At 48.3% G+C, this 12,112-nt stretch overlaps 2 protein-coding genes across 5 annotated transcripts in view; both read left to right on the forward strand.

Moving 5' to 3' along the window:
• The window catches only part of SLC49A3 (solute carrier family 49 member 3), a 234,996-nt gene that overhangs the window by 209,248 nt on the left and 13,636 nt on the right, over positions 1–12,112 (forward strand). The window lies entirely within an intron of this gene.
• LOC137420564 (casein kinase I) overlaps positions 1–12,112 on the forward strand; it is a 162,593-nt gene that overhangs the window by 126,512 nt on the left and 23,969 nt on the right. For all 4 annotated transcript variants that reach the window (XM_078772544.1, XM_068105724.2, XM_068105722.2 and 1 more), the window contains one exon: positions 11,284–11,362. In XM_078772544.1, the coding sequence (XP_078628670.1) occupies positions 11,284–11,362 (79 nt within the window). The remainder of the gene's footprint in view (positions 1–11,283; positions 11,363–12,112) is intronic.

Genomic DNA, 12,112 nt, shown 5'->3' on the forward strand with positions numbered 1-12,112 from the left:
CCAAACGTTGGCCGGATCGCACCGCAGCTAGTCAATAGGGAAAAGACAAAGGCGACACGGATGTGAAGAAGAAGAAGGAATAAAACGAGAAGACGTACAGACGAGTAATGGGATTTATTATTTACACAAGCAAAAAGGAGCAATCAAGGTTTATTTACAACACATAAGACGCAGGTGACACAGTGCAAATACTAGCTTATCTACAGACTTAACTTATTCCCAGGACAGAACAAACAGAACAAACTCACGTCCACAAGAAGGGTGGAAAGGCAGGAGGTGGATGGCTGGAGTGAGAGGGAGGTCCAAGGGGGTCCCGCAGCACAACCGGCGCGTTTAGCAGCCGCCGTTCAGGCCCCACGCTGCTGTTTTGGCTGCTGTGGACGTCGCGTGCTTTGCCAGGCCTCGTCGGACGCGTCTGGTCCAAACCCTCCACTCGTTCTTGGTCCACTCACTCTTTACCACCGACTCCTCACCGCAACCAACGCAACCAACTGACCACCACCACCGACTCCTCACCGCAACCAACACAACCAACTGACCACCGACTCCACTGCCTGACTCCTCACGACTCTCTTGGCGACCAACTCACGACTCACTTGCGTCCGCGCCTTTTATAGCGCCTCCGGCGATTAAGCCGCCGGCCTTTTGGACACGCCCATCGGGGTGCTCACCTCGGCCCTGGTTGGTCGCGCGACCCTCTGGCTCCGCCCTTGATGACGACGGGCGGGCACGCCTTTCTTCTCCGATTCGAGCACATGTTCAATGGCGGTTATTGGAGGGGAGGTAATTCGGCAATCGAGGCCCGGCAATGACGGAAGGGGATGTAAAAGGAAATGGAGATTTTGGGGATGGGAAGGAAAGGGAGATTTTGGGGATGGGAAGGAAAGGGAGATTTTGGGGATGGGAAGGAAAGGGGATCTATTCTCTTTCACTGGTGCAATGGAGTACTTCAATTAATGGGAGACACAGCCTTACCCTAAAACACAGAATAAGAGATAACTATCAACAGGGGTATTCTATTATTTGGCTGATGTGTATGCTTGTGGACTAATTATGGGATGCCCTTTCACCTTTACACAGCTCCGGAGGTAGGGGGGCGCAGAATAAACAATAATAATAATAGTACAGCACACAATCAAAAAATATACAGTCCTCATCTCCGCAACAGTATGTTCAAATTCTCTCCAGGCATCGTGAGTAACCCAAATTATTATTGCCAACATCGCGATAATGAGGATTCAGAAATCACCCATTTTGTCACTTCTCATCAACCGCTCATTTTTTCAGACAAACTAATATCCCATTATAGGCAATCTGGAACATAATGGAGCTAATACTCATAGACCGACATCTCGATACAATAAAATAAATAAATAAAAACATTCACCGTACTCCCTAACCCGCCCCGTGTTTGTGCAGTGGTGCATTGCATTATACACGCATAGCTCATAGTGCACTGTGCATGTGCCGGTTCAGTGGTTCCGCACAATTGGCCCCAAAATGGCGGCGTATTCTCAGTTGTCGTTACTCTCTGTATAAAGGGACTCTAGTGTTAGGTAGAGGGTATAGGTAAATTGTGGTTGGAAATTGGCATCTGTGGTGCGGGTGAAAGAATGGTATTTGGATGGGTGCATTAGTGTTGTGGAAATGGCTGGGCGTGTAGCCTGTTAGTGTGTGTGTAGTTGGTTTGGGCACTCCACCACTGTGAGGATGTCGGCCAGGTGAGGCCGCAGGTGGGCTCTGGGAGCCGGTAGAATTGTTGTGGATGGGGCCCGAGGATCCGGAGGACGGACTCGGGTAGCCCAGTGCCAGAGGGCACCGAGGGGTGACAGAGCCAGGAGGGGCCTTCCCCAGTTAGATAGGTTAGGTAAGGAGCAGGTAAGCTCGGAGGCAACTACAGTGGTGGAGGTGTGCAGGTGGGTAGACCTGCTGGGAGAGCTGCACGACCCAGCCCAGAAATTGTGCAAGGGCACAGGGAGATGAATCGGGGGAGTGAGACCCCAAATTGAGAAGCACCACAGTTTGGTCAATGGGAATTGGTTTTTAAAACCACATAGAGTAAGATTGCCAATGGTTTGGCAGGGAAAGACCCCGGGTAGTGTAAAGTGTGTTAAAGTCATTTCGAGGATAGTTAGGATTGAAGTCTCCTCGCACCATCTGCATCCACTCACCTGGGATGACGTTCCTCCACACCATGCCAGGTTGTTTTTATTATTTTTGATGCAAATGTTTGGAATGTGAGACGCATCATGACGTGGGTGTGACATTGTGCTTGATGTTCCATCTCTTCCTCCTTATGAGGATTGATGATGAATTGGGTGATGGCAAATTTTGAATGAGAGGGAGTGAAGACGAATTTGGTATAGGGGGAAGATGTGACGGTAGCGACGGATTTGTAAATGTGTAGATTGTTGTACATATGGGGTAAGGGCAAGGGTAGTGTAGGTGACAAGGGGGGGGGGTGACGTACGGTAGGGACGAGCTTTTCTCACTTCGCTCTCCGTACGCACTTCGCCTTGCATTGCCTTGTTTGATGTGTACCCTTGAGACCTTACCCCTCACTCATCTGTCTTTTCCCCCCTTTGTCTCCCACATGAGGACCTGTGCGCCACTGGGCGCCGAGGGGAGCGTGCGTGAGTCCGCCATTGTGCGCCCGGAACTCCCAGAACCAGCTGTCTGCATCGGTGCACCACATTATGGACCACATGTCTGTGGCTGAGCACCACTGATGGACCCCATGGGTTGGGGCATGGCCCCTCTGCTGGAACCGGCCATGAAGGCCCAAAATCTTGCTGGCGGACCTTGGCCACAGGGCACCGATGCCCCACAGGTGAACCACACGTAGTCGGCCCTGTGGGCCATAAATAAATAAAATGGACACGTTGGGTGCATTTTTTATGTTCAAATAGGCCGCCAGTAAGAAAATGAAAGAAAATGACAACATCTGGAAGAAAGCAAATAGCCAGCAGAGGGAGCCGAAGAGCAAGAGACCACCTGCAGGGTTAGGGGTTGTTGTTTTTATTTTTATTGATGACCAGTGATGACTGTGCACCGATTGGTGCTTGAGGGTGTATTGGTGCGTTTTGGGTGCTTTCATGGTGCATTGATGCAGAGCAGACTGTCTCCCCCCCCCCCAGAAAGAACAATCACAGGTCCTGGGTTGCGTTTTGTAAATAAAAGTAGAACCATTGTAAATAATACGCCCCCACCGTAAATGTATAGTTTGAAGACCATTCCGCAATTCGGTTAGCTGTGGGCGTGAGTCTGTTAGGCAGGGTGCAATGGAGCAGCGGGACATATTTATTTATGTTTTAAAACTGTCGCACTCAGGGTCAGGTTAAAAGTAGAATGAACTACACCTACGTGTCACACTAAGTTAAAGTTATAGGCCCGGGACGTGCCTAAGAGGAGGAGGGTGCAGTGTTATGGATATGAGGATTGTGTTTTTTTTATTGTGTTTTTTTATTATTAGTGCTTTATTCTGGACCCTCCTTACTCCAGTTATGTATAAAGGTCAAAGGGCGTCCCATAATTAGGTCATAAACAATCACGTCAGCCAATCATAGATTTCCCCCTTGTTGATAGTTATATCTTTATTATGTGTATTAGGGTAAGGCCTTGTCTTCCATTAAGATGACACTCCATTGCACCAAGTGAAATAAGATAGATTCCCTTCATTCCCCATTCCCACTCCCAAAACTTCCATTGCCAAGCCTCAATTGCCAATTACATCCCCTCCAAGTCTCCATTGCCAACCGCACTGGGCAGTTTGCCAGGTTTGTTACAGCGGTGGGTTGCTGATTTCGCCCCAAAGCCGCCATTAAGCATGTGCTCAGCTCGGGGAAGAAGGGCGTGCCCGCCCATGGTCATCAAGGGCGGAGCCAGAGGGCCGTGCCGACCAATCAGGGCCGAGGCGAGCTGACCGATGGGCGTGTCCTGAAGGCCGGCGGCTTGATCGCCTGAGGCGCTATAAAAGCGCGCGCGCAAGAAGCAAGGACGTTGTTGTTGAGTGTTGTTGTTGAGTTGAGTGGTTGGACCAGATGAGCTTTTACAGAAGTGGTTGGACCAGATGAGCTTTTACAGAAGTGGTTGGACCAGATGAGCTTTTACAGAAGTGGTTGGACCAGATGAGCTTTTACAGAAGTGGTTGGACCAGATGAGCTTTTACAGAAGCAGATGAGTTTTGACAAGACGAGAGAGACGAGTCTTGAAAAGAGCACGCGACGTTCACACAGCCGCAGCAGCAGCAGCCACAGCAGCAACAACAGCAGCTTGGGGCCTGGACGGCAGTTTTGAGCAGGGCCGCGAAGGAACGGCGGCTGCAAAACGCGCCGATCGTGCTGCAGTAGCCGTTGGACCTTCCTCTCCCTCCAGCCATCCACCTCCTGCCTTTCCATGCTTTTGTGTACGTGAGTTTGTTCTGTGTGTCTTGTCCCTGGGTTAATTAAGACTGTAGGTAAGCTAGCGTTGCACTGTCTCTGAATTCTTCTGTAAATTATTTTCTTATCTTTCCTTCTTCCTTGGTTTCTTTCAATCCTGTACATAGTAATAAATTATATTGGTATTCCTTACCCTTTGTCTTCCTTCTTCTTCACATCCTTCGCTTTAGTCTTTTCCCCATTGAATATCTGTGGCGCGATCCAGCCAACGTTCAGGAATCGGGTTAGTCGGGGTAACTGTTCGGCCACGGTGCCATCCGCTCGGCAAGCCAACATCTTATCCGCGGTCCGTAACAATATAAATTCGTAACATATTATTCGTAACATAACGCGGTCCGTAACAATTAAACACAAATAATATATATATATATATATATATATATATATATATATATATATATATACATACATACACACACACACACACACACACACACACACACACACACACACACACACACACACACACACACACACACACACACACACACACACACACACACACACACAACGCAACAACAACAACGTTGTGCTGTGTGTGTATATATATATATATATATATATATATATATATTATTTGTGTTTAATCCAAGGTGGCTGCCATACCATGTGACTTATGATGTCACAATGATCATAAAAACATTCCAGATGGATGTAGCTCCTACCCTGAAAGTTTTGTCTCAATCGTACATGTGGTTGTTGAGAAAACGAGGTTTCGCCCGCATGAATGTACGTTCTGTTATGAATTTGGGCAGAGGAATATCTAGAGCCAGATAGATCTGTATAGGTAGCTATCCGACTGTCGTGACAGGGAATCTACCTGTAATAAGTTCTATGTGTAGTCCGGTTTGTCGGTATAAGCTGTATTGGTTTCCCTGCCGTGGGGTGGGGCGGGGGAGGGGGGGGGGGGCTTGCTAAATAGTGCTGCAGGGATTATGGATAAAATTCCCTCGTTCGTCGTGTCCCCTCTGTCATCAAACCTGTGTCCCTTATGGCAACGCACTCATATAAACACTTAGATAGGTCCTTAGTGCAACATTAAATAATTCCCCTCCCTTACCACAATGACTTTGGAAAACAGGCAGGAAGCCAGGATGGGGCCGCAGCCAGCCACACCACCAGCTGGCCTAGCAACCAGCCTCGTGGCAGGCTGGGAGCCACGCCCTGGAGGATTGTTGATTGGTCCATAGGAGGAACAGAGAACTGCCCCGTGATTGGAAGGAAGGGAAGGACTGGTGGTTGGCCACGACGGTGGCGTGAAATGGAGGGCGGGAAGCACTTGGCCAATATGAGAGCACCAGCGCATTGAGAAGATTCGAGAGGTCGAGAGAGGAGGCGCTGATTGGGGGGCGCACCAGAGCTGACGTCACACGCAAGGTGATAAAAGAGCTGGCTGGACGACATTCTCGCTCTCTTTTGCTCGGGCGCCTTCTCTTCTTTGCTGGGATTGGAGATCGTGCTTCGTTTCCTCTGTGCCTGATCTTCATTGGCTCTTCCTTCTCGCGTGCTGGGCCTTCGTAATAGGTGACGTTGGTTCATTGTGGTGCTTGGAGCGGGATCCGGTGCTGTTGGTACTGGAGTGAGGGACCTCGTGGCGTGCCGCGGAGCGAGTCGCATCGAGGCCGGGTGGAGCGTGCGAGCGAGGAGGCTGAGGTTTCTTCGCGCCGGAGCTCGGAGCCGGACGGGGCCGCGTTGGACGCTACACTGCAGCCTACAGACAGATAAGGCTGCACCCACAGAACATTACACGACGAGACATTTCTTTTCGTAATTCATTCCCTCGTCTCGTATCCGAAATCTGTGTGGGGACGTCCCGATCTCGGACATTTTATTACCGGCGCGTATTTTCCTGTCCCGCGATTCCTTGTAAATAAACCCTTGTATTATTTTCCATTTCCTTCTAAACCCGGATTCCCGTTTGAGTTTGTTCCCTCTCCAGATAAGCGCTTCCGCTTCTTCTTCTTCATTCTTTCTCCAGTGCTGTGATAGTAAAATCCGTGTCTGACCGTTGCCTCAATTAAAGCCGTTTGGTCATTCGCGAGCCCTGGTATTAACCAGAGGGTATTCACACGACAGTACGTACGTACGGACGGGCGGACAGACAACCCTAAAACCTAACGCCTCCAGCCACCTTCGGGGGCGGAGGCATAAAAATGCCAAACAAGGCTTTCTTCAAACACAGGTGCAATTTTTATTCTATTCAGTCTGCCAGTCTGGCATTCCAACAAAATTTGAAATCATTCCAAACAACATTTACTGTTTTAAGGGCCTTATGAAGGACACAAACAACTAATGTAACGTGTTTGATAAGGTGGCATAATAGACACTGCGTTAAGGTGGTAAACTTCTGGAATATATTAATTTTTTCGACCTTTACAATCTTTATTTTATTACCCTCCGCCCGCGAAGCGAAAAGCGAGGTTAAGAGATCGTGTGCGTGCGTACACACGTGTCTGCATTTAAAAAATTCATTTTCTCAGCAAGCATTGGTCCGATTGACACAAAATTTTGCACCATCGGAGCGCCTCATGTAGAATTTTTTCGTGATAATTATTACGTCATGGGACATATACTACAGACACCATCTTGGAAAAACTTTGCACCTCTATATCTCTGTAACAACTCGATGGGGAAAAATAAATAAATGAAGAATTGAAACATGGTTCATTGTCAAGTACTCCCCAAGGGGAATAAGATACGCTCATGATTATGTCATCGGTGTCTTCATTGACGTAATAAGTCGACAATTGCAATGCTTGATCCGATTGGTCTGAAATTTTTATTTTCTCTGCAACTGTCAGTCCGATGGACACGAAATTTTCACCATATGAGCACCTCATCTGGTAGAATGTTGGAATGATACTTATGACGTCATAGGTCACGTGGTGCAGGGCCCATCTCAGAAAAACTTAAAAACATTGCACCTCCTGGCGGACTTCCTCTCTAGTCGTCGTCAACGTGTGGCCCTGAATGGGTTTCTCTCATCTCCTCTTCCTGTTCAGGCTGGAGTTCCCCAAGGCAGTGTTCTGGGCCCCGTGCTTTTTCTGGTCTTCATCAATGATCTCTCTGACTCTCTCGAAAATCCTCTCTATCTCTTTGCTGATGACTCCACTCTCTGCCGCTCCATTCCTCTTCCCTCAGATCGGCAGTCTGCTGCCTCCTCACTCTCTGAAGACCTGGACAAAATCACAGACTGGTCAAACAAGTGGAACATGTCTTTCAATCCTGACAAATCTCACACTCTTACTATGTCTCTCCGAAAAGATCGACTGGACAACCCTCCCATCTACTTTCTCAACAATCCTCTCCAAGAAGTTCTGTCGCTCAAGATTTTGGGTCTCACTATCTGCCATGATCTTTCTTGGGAAAACCACATTTCCAAGCTGGCCTCCAAAGCCAGTCGCCGACTGGGCATCCTCCGTCGTGCGAAGTCCTTCCTCGGCACACCTGAGCTCCTCACCACATACAAGGCTTTCATCCGCAGCTCAATGGAATACTGTTCTCCCCTATGGGCCGGTGCTCCTGCCTCACACCTAGCTCGGCTTCACGCTGTTGAAACCAAAGCTTTCAGAATTATTGGAATCTCCCGCGATGAAGCTATCTCTGAGGGCCTTTCACTCACTCACCGCAGGCAGGTAGGTGGTCTTTCTGTCTTCTACCGACTCCTCTCCGGCCTTGCACCCCCAGCTCTCTCTGTGCTCTGTCCCCCAAATATTCCTACAGGTCGCACAAGATCTGCCAGCAACCCTCTGATGGTTAAACTGCCGAAATCTCGGCTCTCTGCTCACCTTCACTCTTTCATTCCTCTTTTCTCCCGCCTCTGGAACAAACTCCCTCACTCCCTTCAATCCCACTCCTCCCTCCAGGTCTTTAAAACAGCTGTTCACCACCATCTCTTATCTTCCCCCATCCAAAACCTTGATCTTTTCTACCCCCGCTAATTCACCCCAGATCCACCTTGTTTGAAATTCCAACTTCTTTCCTGGAAGTCCTGGCAGTGTCCATATGTTTTATACCTCTCCCACCGCCCCCTTCCCACGCCCCCCCCCCCAAAGCCCTCGCCCTCTCTCAGATCTCTCGATGTCTCCATGTCTGTCGGTCCCTGCTCTCAAATGTTGTGTTTGTGTCCTTCCCCCTCTCTCCCCATCTTGTCTACCGCTCCCTATGTTATATGTTTTATGTGTCGGTTTGTCTTTCTGTGTGATTAATGTTCGCTCTTTCACGAGCCTCGACCTTGTATACAAAACAAAAAAAAAAAAAACAAAAAAAAAAAACCTCTCCACAGTGCACCTCTCCATCGCCGAAACCGCTTCATGGAATAACTTTAAACATGGTGCATTGTAAAGTACTCCCCATGGGAATAACATAAGTTAATGACATCATCAGTACCTTCATTATGACGTCATAATTCGACAAGTGCAAACCTTGATCCGATTAGTATAATTTTTTTTGCCTGCAACGGTTTGTCCAATGGACATGAAATTTTCACCATAGGAGTGACTTCTGTAGAATTTCCAGTGATAATTATGATGTAATAGGTCACATGGTATGGGCGCCATCTTGGAAAAACTTAGCACCGATACATCTCCGAAACCGGTCCATGGAAAAAATTGAAACATGGCCCATTGTCAAGTACTTCCCATGGGGAATAAGTTATGTGAATGATTATGTCCCTGATGCCTTCATTATGTTGTCATAATTCAACAAGTACAATGCTTGATCCGCTCATAATGAATTGTTTTTTCTCTCTGTAACTGTTGGTCCGATGGACATTAATTTTTCACTATTGGAGTGCCTCCTCCTGTAGAATTTTTAATAATTATGATGTCATAGGTCACGTGGTGTAGGCGCCATCTTGGAAAAGCCAAAACACGTTGCACCTCTATCTCCAAAACCGCTCGATGGAAAAACTTTGGTTCCCTACTTTTCCCTTATTTACCAACCGATTGCTCTGAAACCCGATGCCGCCCTTCGACTTGATGGCGCCCACAATTGCTTTGGCTTCTATGTTCCGATTTTGGATCCGTGGGCTCCTAGGGGGGCTTCCTCAAATCAGTAGAGTTCTGAACTACAGCCTCGAGAGACGACTGTCAGTCCACTCGAGGCTATTGTTTTATTTGGTTTTGTTTTTTTTGTTTTTTTTTGCTTTCGTTGATGATTTCTCAGAAAGGGGAACTTGCATCAGATTTTCTTTTAACATGCCTTTGGTACAGTGTAAAGGTTATTATGTGTGCAAACACCAACTTTGAACCTCAGCCTGATGTGGAAGAGCACAAACACTTTGCTTATTGACATGGCATTCCACATTCCAATTTGTCCATGATTTGTGGAGAGACTTCAGCTTCCACCATCACCGAAGGTCCGCCCTGCAACGTGTTGCCCTTCGAGCTGGATTGTGTTCACCTTTACCAGTCCCATGAGCCACGAGTTCCCGTGGTGGTGCAGAAAACAACAAATCTAAGCTGCGACCCGGGCAGGCCTCTTATTTTGTACTCAGGACTTTGGAATCGTGTGGGTGGGGTAGCTTTGTTCATTTACCAGGCACCTCATGACCTTTGAACCAAGCACGACCTGTCTACTCCCCTGCCTCTGCCCTAATGCTAATCACGGGCTTATTGCTCGTTTGTTTCCGGGCAACTTAGCATCGGGTACGAGGACGAGTCTGATGACCATTATGACGGAGTACGAGTGGGATGATTGCTGACTGCAAACTGCATGTGAAGATTTAAAATTGGGATTGCACGTAATTGACTTCACCACACTCTGGGACCTTTTCCCCCCACCCATACTTGTGGGAATTCTGCATTCCCACATTTTCACCAATTTTTAGCATGATAAAACAAAGCTTGCATCTTCACTCGAGCTTACAATAAGTTGTGGCGCAGACGTTGCGACAGACTGAGAGAATAAGGAACCAGCCACATCCGTAAGGTTTTGACCACTTACTGAGGTCGACCTCCGTTTAGATCTTTCTGCAACAAAAGTGTAAACTCTGTCATCCCATTTTAACCACAGTGCCAACCACTACCACTTTCTCCGCATAGCTAACGGTTTGCTTTGTATCGACTGCATTTGTATGAACTGGCCACATGATCGTCACGGCGTCAATTAAAATGCAATTGGCAGTTCACTTTATGTGTGTTGATGCAGATGTTTGTGATGATTCATAAAGTTGTGTTTGTGAATGTGGATTTTATTTTTATCGGTTATGTTTGCTGCCGGTTATAACACAAGATTACTCTGTCCATGCATTGTGGGTTTATGCACATTTAAATCGAATGAACAAGGAAATTACTACATGCACAACAATGTACAGATTTGCAATATTGCAACCGCATCGTTTCAGCTGTTTAGAAATTGATTTTGGAATGAGAGGTAGCACTTGCCCAAATTCACTCACTCCCGCCACTGACGCCCTCCCCACTTTCCTTCTATTGTTTGAAGTGTTTAATGCAATTCATTCCCCATCTGCTTCCCTGGTGATTCAAGCCTGGTGTTGGGCTAGCGGCTAGGGTGCCGGCTTAGGATCCTAGGATCCTGGGTTCGAATCCGGGTCGATCGTTGAATTAACGCCAGGGGGGTTGACTCAGCCTGTCATCCTTCCGAGGTCGGCAAATTGAGTACCAGTTCACTGGTAATTCCCTGTTTGTCATAAAAAGGCGACAAAAAGGGTTGGCGGCAGGAAGGGCATCCGGCCGTAAAACATTGCTTCAAAAAGGGGACCAAAAAACAACAACAACCACGGTCCCCGAAAAAGGCCAACCCCCACTTTGCGGGGAAAAATGGCCTCTAAAGGTGGTTTTTTATTTATTTATTCCCCATCTGCTTCCCACCCCCCTTGCAGCCGCCGTGATGACATGGAATCCTTGGGCTACGTGCTGATGTACTTCAACCGGACGAGTCTTCCCTGGCAGGGTCTCAAGGTAATACCGGCGACAACTCGCATTGCTATCTGCTCATGCCTTTGTGATGTAATTTTCACTTGTTCTATCATGTCGAACTATCGTCTTAAAAATTCGAATCTTAAAATAAATCTTTCATCTTGATGACACATAGTTCGCACCTCCCCTTCCCCACCCCCACCCTCACCCAAACACACCAACACACATTCCCCTTTCTCCCACCTGCACTCCTCACCACCTCGACTCCTCACCACCTCGACTCCTCTTCCTCCTTCCCTAAAGCATGAGCCTATCTTTTATTTTTATGCATGGGCTAAGGCTCGTAATAGAGCTGACACACAAACACACACACACATGGGCACAAACACACATGCACACACACACACACGGGCACACACACACACTCACGGGCACACACACTCACGGGCACACACACTCACGGGCACACACACTCACGGGCACACACACACACGGGCACACACACTTACGGGCACACACACACGGGCACACACACACGGGCACACACGCACACGGGCACACACACACACGGGCACACACACACACGGGCACACACACACACGGGCACACACACACGGGCACACACACACGCGGGCACACACACACGCGGGCACACACACACGCGGGCACACACACACGCGGGCACACACACACACGGGCACACACACACGGGCACACACACACACGGGCACACACACACACGGGCACACACACACACGGGCACACACACACACACACACACACACACACACA

Source organism: Myxine glutinosa, chromosome 2 (genome assembly GCF_964187855.1).
Source record: "Myxine glutinosa chromosome 2, kmMyxGlut1.1, whole genome shotgun sequence".
NCBI lineage: Eukaryota > Metazoa > Chordata > Myxini > Myxiniformes > Myxinidae > Myxine > Myxine glutinosa.